This window comes from Phalacrocorax carbo, chromosome 20 (assembly GCF_963921805.1).
Source record: "Phalacrocorax carbo chromosome 20, bPhaCar2.1, whole genome shotgun sequence".
NCBI lineage: Eukaryota > Metazoa > Chordata > Aves > Suliformes > Phalacrocoracidae > Phalacrocorax > Phalacrocorax carbo.
The window spans coordinates 9267124-9288264 of NC_087532.1; the positions used below are offsets into that span (position 1 = coordinate 9267124).

Consider the following 21141-nt stretch of genomic DNA (forward strand, 5'->3'; position numbering starts at 1 on the left):
TTACAGGCAAGAGCTGTTGCAGGTGTTTTACTCGGTGGCTTTTACCCAGTTCTGGGCAGCGGTGTACCTAGTGTGTCTGCGCTTTAGATTCCTTGTGGAAACAGCTCTTGCATCCCTGTTCCAAATTGAATTGTCCTGTTAACAGCCTTAATGGTAACAGCATTGCAAGCCTGCTGGCTTCTGTCACCCTGTGCAGATGACCCTTGTACAAATCTGAGGTGGTCTGGCAAGGTGAGTGGGACGATAGCTTAAAAGATGGCTTATTCACATACTCTTAAACGTGTTTCTCTTTTCTTACCAGGTTTTTGATAACTATGCTGTAACAGTGATGATTGGAGGAGAGCCTTACACCCTAGGCCTCTTTGATACTGCAGGTGAGAAATCAAGTGCTTGTGTCATTGTAACTGCCCAAGATTTAGTTGGGGTGATGTTGAACATGAAGACACACAGTTGGTTCTTTTTTTTTTTAATGAAAGGGAAAAACCTTTCTTGATTCTTCTGACCTTGGGAAGTTGCTAAATTGAGTTTAACCCCTCCCACCCCCAATAAAAACACCCAAACTAACAAAACCCAACCTGAAAAAAACCCCACCAAACCAAGAAAACCTTCTACTCCTTTTAGAGCTGTTTTGTTTTGTGATACCAGATGACAAATTTCAGGCTTTCACCTCTAATCTAGGGGAACCTGAAGGATAAGGCATTTGTTTTTAATCAAAGTTATAGGAGAAAATTGTGTTGAATAAAACATGGATTACATGTGGGTTTTGTTTAGTAAGTAGGCTATTTTTTTTTGACCAAATGTCAAGACAGAATGACTAATATTAGAACATCTTAGATGTGCATGTGGTTTGTCTGTGTTCTTAACATGGAAGAAGTCAGGATGTTGTGTGGAGTTTCAGAAGCCCTCTTGCTGTGCGCTGCTGTTAAAGAAGCCTGCAGATTTATTTTTAATTTATGGTTATTAGACTGTATCTCAGTTTCTGGCTGGAGAAGTGTACAGTGATTAAACAGTGTTGCTTTGCACATGTGGAAATTTAGCAAGAAAGAGTAGAAACTGGTTCAGCTGCTAGTCCCCAACGTGTAATAATCCCAAAGTGGTATGGCAGCATCTGGCATTGCAAACTATTCTTCAAGAGAGCTTAGTTGATAAGCTGTTACCTAAAATTGTCTTGCCAGAACTTAATCTGGCTGTTGCCAGCTGTATTCTTTCAGATGCATCATTAGTGTCTTGTAAGATTGTTTCATTAATCATATGCTTCCAATTTAACATTGTAGCTTCAATTAGTTCTTCACATTCTTCTCCCAAATGTGATTTGTGTTAGTTATTGCAAACTCCTTAGTTCACGGAGAAGAGTTAAGTGGAGATGAGAGGCTCCTTCCTGACACGCCTGTGTGGGCTGCTGTAGGGCCCAGTACTCGGATGGCTCTCAGCTGCACTGTTCTGGTACCTCTGTGGGTTCAAGCTGTGTTGGGTCCTTCTCTGCTGAGCTCCTCTGGGTTCAGGCCTCTGGAAACTGGCGTGTGTGTAGATACGCGTATCCACGTACTGTCTGTCAGCATGGGGGCAGTAACCCCTCTGGTAGTCCTGAAAATTTACTGAGTGGCTTTAGTGCACGTAGGTGACTGTGCACTTGTGAATATAAAGGCTTTCCTTTCGGAGCTGGGCTTCTGAAGTGGGAGGCTTTTCTTCTTTAAAGGTCACCTGCTTTTTGCCACCTAGTAGCCAGCACAAGTTACAGAACTTAAGAATGGATAAAACCCCTATTACTAGCAGTCAAATTAAAAAAAAGGAAAAAAGGGCTTTGTTTTGAAGACATTTGTGCTATGAAGACAAAGCTTTTTGGAGTAGTCTGTTAACTCCAACATCTTTTGGCCAGTGCTTAGCTCCCCTGTGTCCGGCCAAGCATGGTAGCTGTAACAAGCTGTTTAGAAGTCCTTCTTCAAACTGTAGATCTTCCTCTCCTGAGATGTCCCAGGTGTTGAGTCATCTCCTTTGAGATCTCAGAGGTCTCTGTCCTGTATGATAGGCGAGAGAGCATCGATTGAAGTCTGGGGCATTTTGAACAAGTGTTTGATTTGATTGCCAACAAGCACAGCAGCTGCTTTAGTGCTGGGTTTGTTTTCTAAAAACAGAGTGCACTTGAATTGAGCAGAGGAAGTTTTAAGAATGAGCTTGGGCAGGGTCGAGCCAGAGGGTCGGTGCTAGTAGTCGGTGCCCTGCAGAGACTGTCTGTGCTCGTATGGACCCAAAGGGATCTGAAGCACAGCCTGCATGGGGGCTTTGGTGCGTTTTTAGCAAATGCTGCTGGATGGCCTGAACACACTCACCTGTAACAGCATTTTCCTCAGACTGCTCGGAGGATGCTTCACTGAGTGTTCGCAAGCATAAGTCAGAATGTTCTAGTGAACAAAACTGCTGCTTTTTTTCCCCTCTCCGAACTGCAGGGTTTTTGCAAGGTAATGAAATTTGATGACATGATACTTTCAATGAATGGACTCGGTGCAGAAGACCTCATCTATAACCAGGTCCGTGTTCTGCAACCTACCATTACAATTGAGGAGACTGTTATGCAGTCTGAGGGTGTTTGATCTAAAAACTTATTGGAGCGTACTCCTGTCAGACTTGCCAGCTCTGTGACTTTAAGCAGGTCATTGTTACATAGCAACTGAGTGAATTCTGTATTAGAAAACTAGGATCTTCGAATGTTTGGGTTTAGGGCATGTGTATTTGCTTAAGAGTTAGGATTAATCACAGTAATGCTGTTGTGCTGGAATATGCATTCTAACCACCTGTAAAGGGTAGTATTTCATTGTCTGGGTCTAACACTGTGTTAACTTTCTCCTCTTCTAGGTCAGGAAGACTATGATAGATTACGACCCCTCAGCTACCCACAGACAGATGTATTTCTGGTCTGTTTTTCAGTGGTGTCTCCTTCTTCATTTGAAAATGTGAAAGAAAAGGTTGGTTGAACTCTGCTTGAAAAGGGAGCTGCTGCAGTAATTTGAGAGTCATCTGAGGAGTTATCTTAAGTGGTAAATAACAAACACTGTCTTCTCTGTCTTTAGTGGGTACCTGAAATTACTCACCACTGTCCAAAGACTCCTTTCCTGCTTGTTGGGACCCAAATTGATCTAAGAGATGATCCCTCAACAATTGAGAAACTTGCCAAGAACAAGCAGAAGCCCATAACTCCAGAGACGGCTGAAAAGCTGGCCCGGGACCTGAAGGCTGTCAAATACGTGGAATGCTCTGCACTTACGCAGGTGAGGGTTGGTCTTTGACCATTTTTGTTTGCTTGTATTCCATGCTTTCTTCCAGTTAAGGGGAAAATCAGCTCAATATGGATGTGAAAGGGTATGAGCTCTGTTTCTGCTGGTGACACAGTAGCTTTCTCCATGTCCTGTTGTTCTAAGGCACGAGGAGGTGGCATCGGCAGAAAGAACATCAGCCTGTGAAGATTAGGCATAGTTTAGAGGGGTGATGGAAGAGGATGTGCTTGCTGTTTGCTTTTGTGTTGGAGAAAAGTAGCTACTGAAACCTTAGAAAGGTGTGTTATGGACAACAAGTGGGTTAGGACACAGAACACAGCTTGCTGCTGAAGAGAGCAGGCAAAGAAAAAAACTCTCAGAAAAGTCAGTTGTAGTACTTGTAAGACTAGAAGCCTTCATACTTGTAAGAGCTTCTTTCTCTTCCTGTGCAGTTGGTGGTGAGCTACGTTTCCTCTGTCCGCCTTAAGATGGAAGTTCTGTTGAAACGCAAAATACAATGAAATAGTTCTTAAGACATAAATGTGGTGATGTTGTGTGAACTAACTTGTGAACATGAGTCTGAAGCCAACTAAAACAGCTGATTTGAGGCCAGGAATCATGATTATCCTTTCCCTTTAAGTTAGGAGTATTAGAGTGGGATGGATGGGAGCCATTGGCTGGCTGCCTGGCACGTTGCCTTGACTTCAGATGCCCTGGGAACTTAATCTTGCATGCCTACTCTTGCAGAAATGACTATGACTCTAACAATTTCCTTAATGCTACTCTGTAAAGAATTTGTCCCTACCTGATGTGCAGGGAACGAGGGGTGCACAGTATGAAGTCACTCGCTCTTTTCAGTTCTGTTGTGCTTTCATCTCTAGTGTCTTGAGCACACAGCTTTATTGCTGAACTTCACGAAGCCTGAAGTTCTGCTTACCTTGCACCTTCTGCCCAGATTGCATTTTGACTCTTCCATTTGGGATCCTGAGACCTTTTTTTGGTGACAAAGCTTTGCCTGAGTGTTTGCTGAGAAGGAAGAGGCTTTTGATGGAATTGTGCAGGGTGCCGGCACTGGAGGTGTTGTGGCAAGGCACACTGCAGTTCATCCTGGGAACGCCTGATCAAAAGGTGGCCTTGGCTGTGTTTCCTTACAGCCCACATGCAAGCTGAGGGTTATTTGGGCTTGATCTGTAGTTCTCTTAGATCCATTCAGTCCTGAAATACCATTTTAGATGGTGTCTGACACATCCTGAATGCTTCTGCTAACTAGGCTGTAGAACCTGCTAATTGGTTAAATACTGTATTGCTCACTTGGAATTACCAGAGTAAGAGCTGATATGATTAAAAATTTCTGTGTTTATCCATTCTTTTTAATTCCAGATAGACTAAACTGTATCTGTTGCAGGGAACAGCTTTTTGCACTTGGAAGCTCAGCCTGAATTTCTTCCAGAGCACTAGTGCTTGTATACCCATTGATGGTTTTAGGAAGCAAGAGTAACCTGGTACTGAGGGTTCAGAAGCCTTCTCACCTGGAAGACTAGTTGATATACATCTGCTCTGTTCTTCTTTCTCTATTTGTTGTTGACTTCCCTCACAAAACACCTTTTTCTCCGCCTGACAGTAATAGCTGCCAAACAGAAATGTGGATTATCTGTGAAGGGTTGCTTGAAGTTCCCGGCAGTGATCTAGCTGGCAGCTTGCTAAACACGGAAGTCAGCTGGCTTTCCTAGCCAGGAGGGTTGTTTTCCTACCTGCGAGGCAATGTGGTAGTAGCTGGTTTGAACTGAAGCTAGACTCAGCTGGGTAGTTCGATCTCTCTTTACCTTGGCTTCCATCTGCACAGTTCACCTCAGCAGTCTAGGGTGGTTTTTTCCTTCCCAACTAATTTGCAGATGACTGACACCACAGTAGCAAGTAGTCATGGAGCCAGAGCATGTTTTTTTTCCTGGGAGGAAGAATTTGCTTGTCTGTGTGGAAGAGTCGATGTTCTGAAAGTCCTAGGCAAGCCATAAGAGGCTGAGTTTGAGTCTTTTCTGTAAAGACAGAATATCCTCCCCTCCCTGAGCCTGGGTGACTGCAGCACTGAGGAGTCAGTTCTGTCCCCCCTTTCCTCAGGTTGTGCAATTCCTTTTTGTGACTTCCAATATCTGCCTTCAACCTTTCTCTACAAAACAGTACCCAAGACTGCTGTAAAAATGGGATAACACTTTGCTGTTAGGAGAGGGTGACTGACAGATTGTACTTAAAATTATTTTGGCTTCTGTTTACACTTGAGTTAAATCTCTGAGCAGACTTTCTGAAGCTCAGTGTTCCAGTACCTAACACAAGGGAGAACTTTTGAATTCAGTTCCTTTTTTCCCCATGATGCTGGGTTGACAGTTTTGATGCCATCAGGTTTATAATGTGTCCTAAACCCCCTGTGAGCGGAGGGGGTAGAGGGACCCTGAATTCAGCCTTTTCCCAGGGCAGCACAGGAGCCATGTTACTTTAACGGGACTATGGAGGCCTGCGTGCCAGTGGTATTGAACATACCTTCCTTCACGTGGTTTCTCTTGTATCATCCAGGCTTTTATTTTATTTATATATTTATATGGGACCCACTCCCATTTTCACAACAAATTAGTCTCTGTCTTGTCTCTTTCCTACTCTTCCCTTATCCCAATTTTTTGCTAGGTCCTTTAAAACAAATCCCACATTCTGTTCTCCTGAACTAATTAATTTCTCCTGTGCAATAGGAAAACAAGAGGAGTCTCCCAGTAGGAGAATTAAGGAAGCACATTTTCTTGACTCTTGCCCTGCCGGGGTTCTTAATCTATCTAACAGTACATAATTGAGTTTGTACTACGGCCTTATTCTTGCAGAGAAAAACAATCTAATTAGTACTCAGGCTTCACATAGGCATTACTTATTTGAAGTCTCTAGCTTTCTTGTCAGTCTGGGTTGCAACTCATTTAAAAAAAAGTTGCTGGGGAGGATGTACAGAGTGATTGTACATGGTGATTTCCTTAACTTCTGTTCTTTCAAGTATAATCTTGCATGTAACACGATGGACTTAAATGCTTCCAGATGGGATTGCCTTAGAGATCTCCCATGTATGTGTTTCAGTAAAACAAGATTAAAGACCTCCTAAAAGGGATACATCCAGTCTAACCTGTGAGGGACAAACCAGTTACATTTGAATGATTTAAAAAAAAAAATCTAATTTCGCAAAGGCTACGATTGTTTACAGGAAGTAATTTAAGCTTTTCTGTTTGTCTTTAGCTGGGACAAAGCAGTTCTTCTGAACTTACAAAGGTTGCGCTCATGACAGTAGATTTAGGCGAGTCCAGTTAGCATAAATGGAGCCAGGTTTCACTTCTGCTGTTAGGTGTAACTTGGCAGAGTGATGTGGGAGTGGTAACACGCTGCTGTGTTCCTGTTGTGCTTATAGCAAACGCAACGCATGCTTTGTGATCTGGTGTAATCCCTGCGGACTCCTTGCAGCTCTGTGACTGCTTGTCTGGTGTTGGACCTCAGTTATTCCAATCCTAATGCCATTTCTGTCTTCCTGTGACTCGAGTTGGTTATACTTGCTTTGGTAACTGAACTGAATAACTGAAATGCACCATTGCCGTGCTGGCTCTCGATGTCAAAATAGCAGCACTGGTAAGGTATCGCATCGCTTCAGACATTGGCTATCAGTCTGGTAAGAAGATGATGATGGCTTACCAGGGAGGTACTGCTCTGATCCGAGATCATGTTTTCCCGGCCATCTGGAGAACTTCAGTTATTCAGGGGCTGAATTCACAAAGCAGAGGAGTTGTCTGGAGCCTTTGCTGTGGACTAGCTGCTGCTGGGGTGATTGGGAGCAGTAAGGCTGTGTATCTGAGACACTTGCTTTTCCACAGCAGGTCACTAAAAAAGGTTTACCTGACCTTTTGGATCCCTGTGGTGAGACAAGCTGCTCTCCAAGGTGTTTATTCCCCTGTAAACTCCTTAAGTGTATACTCAGCAGCTAAGTGGAAATGACCCTCCCACCCCCGTGTTCTTGCCAGTTGCCGCTGTGTTTGTGCCTCTGCCCTTCTGGGTGTTCATTTTGTCTAACTTGGTCCATCACATGGTCTGTCTGCCTCCGACATTGACTTCTGGGTCACCTAAATGAGATTTTCTCCTGCGATCTACTTTGTTTTTTGCAAAGTAAATCTGCTTACTGCCTCTGTGAATTCAGCCTGGTCTATCCTGAATGCTCTTTGTATCTGCTTGTTTTTCTCTAATCCTCTAACCTGGCTGCTGTTTTTTCTCCTCCCCTCTGTCTTGTAGAGAGGTCTGAAGAATGTGTTTGATGAGGCTATCCTAGCTGCCCTCGAGCCTCCGGAAACTCAGCCCAAAAGGAAGTGCTGTATATTCTAAACTTTCTCCTTCCCCTCTTGCTGCTGCTTCCTCTGTCCCACTACTGTAGAAACCTGGTTAAAAAAATGAATAAAACCACCTTGATTGAAAGCTGTTGTGTCTGCTTACCATCTTAGAGCAACCTCTGTATTAGTTCTTGGACTGAAAACAATACTTAAGATCTTTAGTAAAACTTTGTGATTGTGGAACATGAACTGGACTCGCTTAACTCTCTGCTGCTTGGGTTGCCAGATGTGGGTAGCTTTATAATTCAGGCTGTTGGGGAAAGGATCTGGTTACATCATTATTTAAAGAAAGATCAAAAGACTAAGACATGATGTTTGATCTTCCTGAATCCAGCTGGAAGAAACAATGCGTGTTTCTTTTTCAATTTCTACTTGTGACTCTTGTTAACTGTATTTGCATGACAAAAGTACATGAAATGGTGATCTGCAAGTTACACTGTAATGTGAAGGGTTTTCTGGTTCTCCTTTGTGCAGTGAGATGTTTTTCTGTTGCTGTTGCTTTGGCTGTCTGTGCTGTAGTGGAGTATTTGTCAGTCCTTGGGGGGAAGGAAATACCAATGTACTTGCTACCGCTTTATGAACTGTTAAAATTCTTGCTTTCACTAACATGGTAGACCTCTTCATTTCAATAATAGATCCTTAAAGCCTGTTACTGTAAGATGTAAAGCTGCTTCTTACTCTCATGCTTCTGACTTTTATTGTTTTAAGGAGAAAACATCAATTGTAGCTTGTCTTTAAATTTTGAAATTAAAAATTGCGGTTGTTTGTATAAATGACTGATGAAGCTTTATTCCGATTTGCACTTCCTGGCTTCAGCTTAACACTTAACGCAATGTACAGTACCTGCTTCGTACTCCTCCTATCTTGACTTCTGATACCATGCACAGCTTCTGGGCTCTACCTGGCTGCTTCTAACCGTCGGGTGTTTGGGGCTGGAAGCCCGACCACAGCGTGTACCGGACCGATTTATCGTTGCATGCTTGCCTTGTCTCTTCTCTCCCCTGACACACGGGTGCCTGCGCTGCAGTACCTGGTGTGCTCCAGATCGAGCTCTTCCATCTGAATGCAGCACTTTCTGCTTTGTCATTAGCATGTGAAATGTGTTAGTAGCCAACTAATCATAAAAATTGCCTTAAGGAAATGACTTTGGTACGTGTGTTTTGCTTCTTGTGAAGTATACTGGTCTGCTCTCAAAGGATTCACGTTCCTGTTCGGAAAATCAGATGCTGTGCTAAGAAACTGCTGACCGCAGCAACGCAGCTTCGACAGAGTCTGGCTGGGCCAAGGAGACTCTGGGAGTTGTAGATGGCAAACCTCGATTTGTCATTAGAGGGCTTTGTCTGCCACTTGGCTTTCTGTGGTTTTGTTTGTGTGAAAACTCAAAAATGAGACTGCCCCTTTCTCTCTTTGCCCCTTTTCAGAAAGGCCTAAAGAATGTATTTGACGAAGCGATATTGGCTGCCCTGGAGCCTCCGGAGCCGAAGAAGACTCGCAGGTGTGTGCTGCTATGAACGTCCTCCAGAGCCCCTTCTGCAAAGCTGGTGTTTGATGTCATACTAAAAGCAATGTTTAAATCAAACTAAAGATACAAATTTTAAAATTTGTTTTCGCAATAATGACAAATGCCCTGCACTCCCATCTCCCCCACACGATCCCTGTGTGAGATGAGAATGTTAGTGTTCCCCAGTGCCCCCTCAATTCAGTTAAACTAGTTAATTTTGAGTAATTATGTATTACCAGAAAACACTGATCAGTACTAGGTTTTTATTTTGTTTACTGTTTCTAATTTTTTTTTTTGTTTAAAATCCAGGCATGCTTGTGATGACTTCTTCTGTAACAGACTAATGCTAGGCTGTTTTACTGAAGCCTTGTCCCTTACGCCAATGTGGCAGAATTTGTTTCTAGTTTCAAGAACTTCTAGGGCTGTTCTGCAGCCAGCCAGCAGCCTGGGTGTGAGCAGACTTTAGTACTAAAGACAAATAGAGGAAAGTAAAATGTCCCAAGCTGGTGCTCCTCGAAGGAGGAGTGTAGAAGATATATCTGCATCTCCTCTGAAGTTGCCTTGTATCTCTTCCCCTGGCTTTCCACTGTGCAGGTCATAAATTTCTACCCCATCCTCTAACTTATGAAGCCTTAGGAGTAGGAGAATCCTTTTCTCTGGATGCACCATTGGACTTGAAACTAGCTTGCCAGTCTCTCCCTTAATCTTGACATCATAAGCTTTTGTCACATGATGAAGAAATAACTGCACCTTTTTAAGCATGCCCAATGGATTAAGTTGGCTTTTAACAAATCCATCTTCTGCCAAACCTTAATGATTAGAGAAATGCTTAAAATGACCAGAATATACGCTGCTGTTTGGACACTCTGAAAGGACCTTGTGTGTGAGTTTTGGAGCTGGCCCTGGTGGTGCATCTCTTACTGGATGGCTTGGCATTCTTCAGGGAGGGGTGGAAAGATAGACCTGTGTCAGGAGGAAGGAACTGCAGAGAGGGTTTTCTCTTGTTTAGTGTGGCACCATATAGGGACCAGTTAAGGGAATCCCCTTTTTCTGCATTTTTGCTCCGGAGTAACCTTGAACCGGTAAGATGGGCTCCAGTCCACTGAGGATTGTGCACAGGGTCTTCACGTAGACTGACTGCAGTATCGTAGGGATTTTACCAAAAATATATTTTGGCTTGCAAATTCAAAGTTTTTTAAGACCTAGGGAATCTTCTCCATCTTCCAAAATTCCGATTTCTTGTAGACTCATTAGTGTTGAACCAATGCTTTTTTCATGTCTTTGTATTTGCATTCTTTTCAGATGTATTAAACATAAAGGATCTTCACAAGCCTGCCTGAGGGTAGTTATTTCCCTTGCCTTTCTCTTGAGTGTGAAGGACTTGTACATATGGCTTTTATCCTTTGTGAGCCCCACTCTCTTCCTTGCAAGTTAGTTTGGGCTTTCCTTAATGCTTAATCCTGTCTATTTGTGTCTTCCCTCATCTCTGCTACTGGCCTCAGTTCTGTCGAGATTGCTCTGATCTTTGATGCAACGTCTTTGCTGTCATACCCAGCTCTGAAGAGAGGAATACTCGTTGTTGTGCATGTTCCCAAATATTAAAAGTTGGCTTTTGGGGGTTGTTGGGCTCTTGCACCTCTTCTGTCAAGAAGCTAGCCTTGAAGTTTCCTGTTGTCCCCTGTTTGATAGCAAAAACCCTGAAGAGACAGATGACATCATACCTATCTCCTTCCCAAAACTGCACAGGATTTATGACACCTTTTTGTTAATTCTCCAAAGAAATGGTGAAGTCTTACACTGTTGATGCATAATTTGTATTAATTATTAAAACACATTCCAAAGAGCCTCATTAAAGGTCACTTTTATTTTAAGAAGCTGACTTTTGGGTGCTGTAATCCAAAAACTTAGTGTGAACTGTGTGCTTTTCACTTTTCGTAGTGATTAGAGCTGCTGTCCAACTTTGCAGTTCAGTTTTTAATCACTGTCTTCTGTGGCAAGGCTTGGCTGTAGGTCTCAGGCTCCCAGCTGAAGGTACTGCTTGTACTTGTAACGCTTGGTGACAGCTGAGCGTTGGTGACTGCTCCATGTGCTTACAGCCGACTGAAATGGGCTTCTGCACCTTCTAGTAGCTAAACCTAATTCATATGTCTAAAGCCAGCAGCAAGACTGGTGACCGAGGGATTACCTGCATGAAATCAGGCAGGAAGCTGCCCCTCAAGTGGAGGGAGAACTCTTTAGGACTTCTGCTTTAAGTAGCAAGGTTACCCTGTCAAGCTTTTTCTGCCTTGGATGCATCCTTATGTGGGGGTTTTCTATAGCTCTCTGGTCCCTCTGCATACGTTTCTGGCAGTGACCTGTGCCAGTCCTTTCATGCAGGTCCATTTGGCTGAGCAATAGAGTGTGCTCTGCTAAATCGATGCCACAAGGTTAAACTTGGCTCTGAAGGGAGTCCTGGAAGCATTGGATCATGGAAAAACATCCTTTTCGAGGAGCGGTGCTGCTTCCTTCCTCTCAGTGCTGCATTAGCTTTGCAAAAGTCTGGCTGATAGCTCCATGACTCTGCTAGCGCATAGCTGTCCCAGTCCAGAGAGAGGGCGAGATGCTGGAGGTGGTTAAACAAGCTCAGACAGCTTAGCTTGTGGGCTGTTTAACACCGTGCCCTTTTTCCCTGGAGCTCAGGAGTGAGGTGTCTCTTAGGCTGGGTGTGTGAGATGTGCTCTGCGTTGCCAGGTTGTATGAGCATAAGAGCACCTTGGTGACTGTCTCCCTTCCTGTGTGAAGGCATGCAAAATGGGCAAAAAGCAGGCAAAACCACTGCTTTCTTCCCCTTCTGGGAGTGCCATTTTCAGCAGGTTTGAAAACAAGGGTCTTTGAGGCAGGTGGGAATTTCACGTGGCCCTTCCCTTGATAGCACATAGCAGCTTGCCACACTGCTGTGGGCTGGGAGTGCCTCATGTCGCTGCTTATACAATAAAGGACTCACCTGCCTGAAGATGCACCCGCAGCTCAGCGCTGTCTTCCTTCTCACCTGTGAGGATTCTGGAGGTACATGTAGTAGCTCACCAGCACAAATAGCATGAGGCTGGCACCTTAACCAACTGCTACAGGCATTAAAGGTGTCTCTTGTGAAGGACCAGAAGTCTCTGATGAGAAGGCATCTGAGAACTGTATTAAAATACCTCTGAGGACTGAAGGCTGCATGGACACTGAAGAGCAGCTTTTTGTTTAAATAGCTGGGATGCACAACAATTTCTTAATGAAATCTTTTGATTATTCATGTAACTTCTATTAAACAGCCACTTGTCCTGCACAAGGCCTAGGTCAGTGACTTCTGTTTTCTGGCTGGCTCTCATCTGAAGCTCTAGTTCCTAACACTAAATTAGTTTTGCTTAAAAGCAGGTAGTGAGCAGAGCCCTTGCTTCTGTTGGCTACTCCAGACGGTGGCTCTGTCTATCTTCAGCAGCTGCTTGTTGTCTCTGAAGCAGTGCTCATCCCCTCTCCCTGCCCTGCCTGTGTGTTCCCACCCCATCCTTCACACTGGTTCCGTTAAGCTGTACAGGGAGATGATCACGTTCTCTGGTTGCACAGAAATGTAACATCTTGCAGGATACTTTCCTGCTGAACTAGTGGCCTCTACTGCCTGTTTTCTGTGGTCAAGCTGATGTGAAAATGACTGCAAGGGAGGATGTAGGAGAGCAGATGTGGTGTAGAGGCTTAGGAAGGAGGTGGGAGTGTGCACACAGTCTGACCAGTTCAGCTGTATCAGGTAAACGCACGTATGCTGTGGTGACAAATAGCATGAATCAGTTTGTTTTCCCACTGTGCTGTTGTCAACAGAGCTGAAATATGGAAATTGAAGACTATCAGCTAAATAGGCAAGTACTTAATGTGGAGGGAAGTCCTGCCTCTCTTGTGGGGGAAGTACTTGCATGAGAAATGCAAAACATGAGGTTGGACTCTGGGGTTGATTACTGGTGGGAAGAGTGCTCCAGGGTGGCAGTTGCTTTCCTGAGCAGGAGGTAACTTCAAACATGTCCTTCTGCTCAGTCCATCCCTTGCTATTAACATGTGGAACTTTCCCACAGTGTGTAAGCTGATCTAACTGACCCTGCTGTTTCTGTAGCTCCTGGTGCGGGCATGTTCTCTGCACGGCTGCTGTAACTCAGACTGGTGCTAAGATTATGTTAAATTGATGGCTTTATTTTTCTCTCCAAGCTTCCCAATGCTGTGCCATAAGGAACACGTTGGAGGCATGAGCTTTTTCGTGCTCTCCCTTGTCTCTTTCCCTGTGGGGCCATGGGAAGCTGTGTTATGCCTTGGAAGAAATGGTGCTGCTCAACAGCAGCAGCGTTTGGGAGATGGCTTTTATCAGTGAGACAGGCTGAGCTCTGCAGCTTTGCCAGGAGGATGTTCATCTGCTCATATTCTTTATTCCTCTCCTCCCCAGTAATGTGCTGGTTCTTGCTGTCAGCGCTGTGCATTATACTTACCTAGGTGTGGCCCTTATTAAAACACAGGTAAGGTATCACATAAGGAAAGATGAGCACATCTGATAAGAGCTCTGAGAGCGAGGTTTTTGGAGCAACTGCATCCTCAGTGGCACAGTCACTTGGGCTCCTTAGCAGTTTGTATCATGGCATTGCACAGACTGCAGTACAGCACCGGGCAGACGCTGCCCGTTGCCTGAAAGGCTTTCCAAGCAGAGTGTTGGCTCATCTGACCTGGGATGGTCCTCTTCACTGTTTCCTCTCTCTGCTTGGGTTACGTCTACCTGCCGTTTCTTAAGGGGCTCGCAGAAGGGAGATTTGACAAGGTGCAGCTACTTCAGTGTGTTAGGTCAGATGGATGTGCAGATCTCCAAGTTGTCTGTACTTGACGTTCTCTACTTCACATCCCAGAGTGTTTGAGTGTGCTAGTTGGATGTGCACTAGGTAAAATTTAAACATCTGCTGTCCTCTAGCAGCTAATGGAGTTTGGGTCTTTGGGACCCAGCTAGGGTTAGTTTGAAGGGCCCCCTGAAGAGCACGCAGTGTTGCTGTTGGGTATGGTTTCACTTGGCAAATCTGCTCCTACCATCTCTGCCGTTCGCTGCTGTAGACACAGCTAAAAACAGACTGATGATTTTGGCGTGTTCCCAAGAGGCAGCAACGTCCTCTGTTATTTGGCCACCACCAGGTCTCATTTTGCAGCTGGTGGCAGCTGCCTCCTTTTAAAAACAGACTTTGAGTGGGATTTGTGAGAGCTTTTGTGTCAGCGCTGCCCCTGACCCAGCCTTCCTGTTGCCTTAACTTACGTGATCCACTCGCTCTCTCACTGTGCAGCTATTTTATAAGGGGTGCTTCTGGGGTCCTGTGCTGGGGAGGTGCACTGCTTTGCTTTCCCTGGCTGCCCATGCTCCGCTTCCTCTGAGAAACATTCCTCGCTGTTGTTCCTCCTCAACCCCTGGTCTGCTGTCTGAGGGCTGCAAGTCACCATTTGGGTGCCCAGAGACCTTCCTGCTAGCGAGTAGGAAAACAAACAGAGAACGTCAAGCATGAAAGAGGAAAGTAATGCTTCAACGACTGTAAAGAAGAATCCTGACGTGGTTAAACTAAGAATAAAATAGTTGTAGCTGATGAAAGGATCAGGCTCCTGCTTCTGGCAGTGTATTTCTGCTGGTTTTGTTACCTTGGTCCTGTGGTGATCTGTCCTTTTCATGAGCTGAATCAGTTCCTGAAACCCAGCCTGGGAAAAAAGAAACCATGAGCAGGGAGTCGTTGGTTGGCTGGAGCTCTCCTGTGAACTCCTGCCCTGAATGACTCGTCCAGGATTGCGCAAGAAACTGGTAGCAGGGAACAGGCTTGAGCTCAACAGCAAGGTTATCTTAACTGGAGATCCTGCTGCCCTGTCATAAACACACTGGCAAGTTCAGGATCTCCTCCCTCTTCTTCCCCTGTAAGCTGGTATCGACCGACGGACTCCTGCTCACTGTAGTGAGGTGAGATAAAAATATAATTTCTCATGGGCTTTGGACCAGGATAAAAAGCCTGGATCAAAAAGAAATAGGCTTCAGTTTGGACAGAGGAGCCTGGATGAGGGGCAGGGGAATGAAACTCCCAATGCTGCAGCAGGGCTTCTGTCTGGTTTTGAAGACTCCCTTGGTTATAGATTCTGTATCTTAGACGTAGCCTCGTGCTGCTGCCCTCTGCCTGCTTCTCAGCTTTGTCGGAGGCTGAGAGTGACAAAGGCAGTGTATTTGTCTGATCACCCCTACTGCTCCCTGGAAATCAGTAAAGTCTTTTTCTTCTTGGGCCTGAATTGTCAAAGGAAGCATCTCTGCAAAGAACAAGACCAACACAGACCCCCTGCGCTGTGTGCTGGCAGGCCTCCAGGCCTGCTGTGCAGCAGGGAAGAGGGGCTTCCCTGAGCCACTAGCACTTGTGCCATCGCTCGCCGAAAGGGCAGAGGGAGCGTGGAGGGGTGTCCTTAGTTCCTGTGGGCCAGTAGCTGGGTAAGCAGGTTTCAGTGCTCAGAAATGGAATATTTAACGTGGCCAAGCGTGTAAATGGTTACGTTTCAAGCTGCCCTCTGGTGGCTTCAGACAGAAGGACCGAGATGAAAAATCAGCCTGCGTTATTGACGCCAGCCACTCGTAAGAGGCTCCGCAGCGAATTGGACTGAGCGCTCTCTGCACCACACCCGGGGAGCTGCTGGAGCCCAGCGGTGCTCAGAGCAGGAGCCGCCAGGGTGGGACAGAGTCCAGCTGCCCTCTGGGCCTCCTGGGTGGCCTGCGGCAGTGCCTGCCTCCTGCGTGCTGCTGGTGCAGCCTGACGGGGGTCACACAGCTTGGTATCTGTATGGGAGGTGACCGGGTGTGTCGGGGTGAGGTGGTGGAGTACTGGGACAGGAAAACACAGGCTAAAGGCCTTACAGCTGCTTCTTGGTGGGCTCGCTGGTAAGAAACCGGCCTGAGCGCTGAAGCACAGGTTTACTATCCCCTTTAATCCCTTAGCCACCAGTATTTGGGCTGGGATAAACTACATAAACCTAAAATTGAGCTAGATATTTACTAAGTTCCTGACATAGACTTTATGCGTGTGTGAAAATACTTCTGTTAGTTTTGAATTTCCAGCTTTTCCTTGGTTTAGAAGAAATCAGGACCCTGCTGAGGGCTGTGTAGTGCAGCCTGGTGTTCCTGCCTGCACATATGGGGAGCATGTGTGCATCTGCTCGCTCCCCTTGGCCTCTGCTTGCTGCAGCTCTCTAGCTAGAGCGGTGCCCGTGTGAAAGATATATTTGTAAGTGTGCAAGCAAAAAGCCTAAACCCCACAGTACAAGGCCATCTGTACACTTCACTGTACAGTCACGGGAGACCCTGGGTGGAGTTGGACCAACACTGTGCAGGTTTGTGCAGTTTATTCCTGGCGGGCTGACCCCAGAGATGTCTGCCTGTTGTCTGACGGGCTGGTATTTCCCTGGCAGCAGTTACAGCTGGTGAGCTGTATAAAAACGTAGGACATCCACAGGTACTGTGCTACCATCTCAGCAAATATTGCTGCTGAAAAGTCCAGCTCTTTCCTGAATAAAAGTGGTTTCTGCACAAGTCTGGTACATTGATGACCTGCCAACACTCAACATGTGAGAGGACACCAACCTCTCTTATTTTGGGGTGATGATGCTCACCGAAGCCTACCTGTGATTGCAGGGGGAGGGGTGAGGATTTTTCACATTCACATGGAGGGGAAGGGTTACTTTATCTGACATACAGCCCTGGAAAGGTGGAGGGGTAGTAAGCAGAGTGCTGCATATGTCTTCCTTGAATTTAGCATGGGGTCTAGAGTCTAGGGTGCTATTCCTCGCATATGTCACCTCCCTGTGCTCCCAACGACATGGTTACAGCTAGAGGGAGCGTACCCAGGAGAAACTCGCAGCTCTTGACCCTTCCTGAAGGCTTTGGGAGCACCAGGCAGGTGGGGACGTTCCCTCGCCAAGAGCTGTGGCAGCAGTGAAGCAGTTGGGTATCTTGCCCCTTCCTTCATGATGCTTTGCTGGTTTGAAGGCATTTCTCTTCACCTTCCCGTAAGGTAGCCTTCAAAGAGTCCCACACTTCTGCTGTGTGGCTAGCCCTGCTTTTGGTCATTTGTTTCCCGAATCTCCCTTTCACAATTTGATACCCAAGGGGAACTTGAGGTGCCAGCACAGAGCAGCATGCGTCCCAGGTCTTTCAGCAGGGTGGGCTCCTACTCCTTGATGCTTTCTGAGTTGTTTGCTGTCTTTCACCTGCCTGTCCCAGTTCTGGGCTGCGTACCTTCCTTATATCCAGGGGTAATGTAGGGCGAGGAGCAGTTCCTTTTAAATGCCACCAAGGGCACAGAGTGGGGGTAACACGGGCGAAACGAGAACATCGAATGGCAGTTTGGAGCTCACAGTGAGCACCTTCATGCGCAGCGTGAGAACTGATGTCTTCCAAGCGAGGTAAGTGACTACTTTGGCCCTGCAGGTGTGTTTCAGTCTCCTCATCTGTGGCCTGCCAGCACAGACAGCTCTTTCCTTCGTGCCCCGTGTGGGCTGTACTTCTGCAGTGGAGGTGCAGGGCTGCACTGGGTGTAGCGAGGATGCTTGAATATATGTAGGAGCTAACAGCATGTGAAAGGCTTGCCCTGTAAACATGCTCTGGCTTCTTCCTTTCTCCTGGGGGATGTCTGACTCGGGCGCCGCTTTTAGAAACTGCTGAGGCCAGAAACTTGCCCTGCCAGCCAAGAGGCTGTTGCTCATTTCCTGCAAGGAGACGTGAGGGCCGGGTCTCCGGTGCGCTGCTGTGCTGATGGGGAGACCTGGCCATGTCCAAGCAATGGAGTTGGGAGGAAAAGCCACTCTGCTTTCTGAAAAGCAGAAGCAGGAATAGGCAGAGGGGCTGGTGGACAGGAGGGGGGGCTGCGGTATGGTTGCGAGCTCAGTGCTCTCTGTTTTTATCCGAAGTTTGTTATTAAGAGGTGTTGGCTGGCCCACCCTGAAGCGCAACAACCCTGGCTTCGTCCCGAATGGTGGCAATGCTGGGATGTGCAGGTGGCTGCTGAGGTCGCCACTGGCAGCTGGGGATATTTGGCAACCCGGGAGGTGGTTATGGCCAATCCCTGGAGGCGTTCAGCCCTGCTTAGGAGTTGGAGTCTCCTGTGCCAGCAAAAGGTGAGCTGTGAGTATTGATTCAACTATGAATTTGTCCTGGCCCTGGGTCAGATCCTGGTGGAGGATGGGGTCTGCTCAGCTCTCCAGGCATGGTGCATCACTGTGTAACAGCAACGGGACACTCGGTGGCTCCTGTAGAGTAAATTAGAGATATCGTGGGCATAACTGGTGTGGCACTGCACCCCTTGCTTGCTGTCAGGATCTGCCTATGGGTAGCTCTGAAGCTTGTCGGGTATTGCATTGCCTTCATTCAGTCTAACTCACCAGAGCGTGTAGCACCAAATATCTGTCTCTGAAGCACAAGAATAAACCTTTTCCATGGCGCTGCATTTCTCTGCTCCTGTTCCACATCAAGGGGTAAACCAGGCAGGTATCGCTAAAGGCACGGTTTTTACAGGGCTGGGAAGTACTTAGGGTGTTTTTTGGATTTGGGGGCAAAGAAATGAGCCCAGCAACCCTTTATGAGGATGGCCAGCTGCGTGTTTATCTCAGGCAGATAAATCTGGGCTCCTGCACTGGCTCTGCTTTTGGTAGCCAAGCTCCACGAATGCTGTGTGTGTGCCTGACACCTGTGGGAGACCAGCAGCCTCGAAGGCTGATGCAGGTCTCTCCTCCGCCTGGCATGGAGAGCACCTGTGGTGCAAACTGGCCTCTCTTGGGAGCTCCCCATGCTGCTGCAGGGTGCGGCAAGGCCAGCCCTGTTGTTGCTTGGGGGTTGAAAAGTGTCGCCTTCCGTGTACAGGCAGGGATTTAGCCTTTGCTGCCTGTATTGGGCTCACGTGGACAAGGGCAAGCACAAGCTGTGTATAAGTCATTGCTATGCAGCAGAGCTGGTGTTGCTTAGGACAGTGTTTGTCCTCTGATGGGATGGGCATCTTTATTGCTGCCCCTCGAGGCAGCAGGCTTTTTTATTTCCTTTGAATTAAAAGAAAAAGGAAGGAGGGAAGAAAAAAAAAAAGAATAAAAATAAGTTTCTTATGGCAAGCCAGGGCCAACCATCCCAAGTGGTGCTTATGAACCTGGCACTGACTGATATTTAAAGCCCTGTTAAAATAAACCTTGAAATGTTTTACGCAATATATTTTTCTTCCCTTATTTGACAAATACTGATCACCCTGATTTGGTATGTGCTCAAATAACAGAGATGGTAATTTGTCACCTATGTGCAGTGGGGGACGGAGTCAGCTGCAAGAAATAATCTGGAATTTCTCACTGCTGCTGGGTACACGGGTCATTATGGCCCGTGCAGCTAACCTCCCCGTGGTGTCCTGCCAGCCGGGGTGCTGTCCCCTTCCTCTGTTCACGGCAGCTTTCCCTGGGATCAAATCCAGCGTCTGCGATGGAGGTTTTCGGTTTTCCTGCTCGCTCGCGTTCCTGAGCGTGTGAGGTGGCTCCGGCACCGTTACCAGAGCTGTGGGTGAAGCTGGACGAGACACGGGCATCGGGGTCTGAGGGAGGCAGTGCAAGCCTGGCCTCTGATGTGAGTGGATCCTGCAGGGATAAACCCTGGGGGTGTTTTATCCATGTCAGTTATGGGGTTGCAGGGGTGGGCAAAGTGCCCCTTTTCTGTAGATGCTTATTGCCTGCTCCTTGTGGACTAGTTGGCAAATCTTTGTTGGCCTGAGAGGAGCAGTTTAAGACCAACCCGGTGTTTCCAAAGTGGGTGTCACTGCTCCGGTTAATCCCAAGTGAGCCCTGTGCTGCAACAAGCTGTCCCTGGGAGGTTGGAGGAGAGGAGGAAAAGGCTCCTGCTGACTTCCCTCTGCCTTTCCTTTCCCACTGGCAGTTGTCTACCCATGTCTTGGTTCCCCACGTGTCTTCCCAGTATCCTCTGACACTGCTCTCTGTTGTACCTCTGACCCCTTCCACCTGTCTCATGTCTTCTGCACTGCTTCCTTTCCACCTGTCCCTCCCTCTGCAGCTTTCTTCTCTCCCCTGCCCCTATTTTGCCCTCTGTCCTTTTGAGCTGCCTCTTCTTAGGGTCCCCTTCCCCAGAGGGGGACCTCTTTATGGAGCAGCATGGAGAGAAGCCGGCAAGTACTGTCAGGAGCCGCAGCCAGGCAGCAGATCCCATGTGCTCAAGCCTTCTTGCAGACATCTCGGCGTGCCATAGGATCTGTCAGCAGTTGTGCAGCTGATTCCCGCGGGGTCACGTATCGTTGAAGCCTTTTGGAGGGTAAAAACGCGCTGCCGAAGCTGGGCTGGCCTTGCTGCAGCCTCCCAGGCTGGCGTGGGGAGAGCTGGCTGCTTGCTCCGGGTTACAGCGAGACTTTCCAACCCCTCTCTCGGTGGGGGTGAAGCGGCACCAGCTCTTCAGAGCCTTTCCAGGGGCTGAGAGTTGGTACTGTTGTGTTTTTGGTTTGGATTTTTTTTTTCTTTTTTGAACGTGACACTCCTGTAGAGCCTTTCCCAAGAGGCAAAGCAAAAATGATTAGTGTTGTGTTTGCTCAACCTTAACTACAGCTGAACAAACTTTATTTTTCCTCCTTAGGAATTATTATTTGGGTGAAAATTAAAACAGTTTACTTGTTAGTGCCGTTACATACTATCATATGTTTTTCTTTCTTTTTATGTCCCCTTTTCTTTACGATCCTAAAGACGATCCGGTGGCCTGTGGGGCAGCAGGCCTGTGTGGGTCCATACAGCCCAAATGATTTTTAATTGAGCTAGCAGCCAAGTTGGCTGGGAGCACGGTGGAAACGTTAAGCCCCTTTCCCTTGAAACCACTGATTTCAAAAATGAAAATATTATTCCTAAAAAAAGTATTTGGCCTCTTCTGCGAACAGGCGAAGCAGATGTAATGCAGGTGGCATCCTCGCTTTCCTGAGATGTG

General features: G+C 46.9%; 2 protein-coding genes across 3 annotated transcripts in view; both read left to right on the plus strand.

Moving 5' to 3' along the window:
- Positions 1 to 10473, plus strand: part of CDC42 (cell division cycle 42) — a 28858-nt gene extending 18385 nt beyond the window's left edge. The window contains exons 3-6 of one of the 2 annotated variants that reach the window (XM_064470572.1): positions 302 to 374; positions 2851 to 2960; positions 3066 to 3263; positions 9064 to 10473. In XM_064470572.1, coding sequence (XP_064326642.1) covers positions 302 to 374; positions 2851 to 2960; positions 3066 to 3263; positions 9064 to 9153 — 471 coding nt within the window. In that variant the 3' untranslated portion in view covers positions 9154 to 10473. Of the gene's footprint in view, positions 1 to 301; positions 375 to 2850; positions 2961 to 3065; positions 3264 to 7547; positions 8784 to 9063 lie in introns of those variants that run through there. The other variant, XM_064470573.1, reaches the window with a different exon arrangement.
- The window catches only part of PPIH (peptidylprolyl isomerase H), a 262108-nt gene that overhangs the window by 76215 nt on the left and 164752 nt on the right, over positions 1 to 21141 (plus strand). The window lies entirely within an intron of this gene.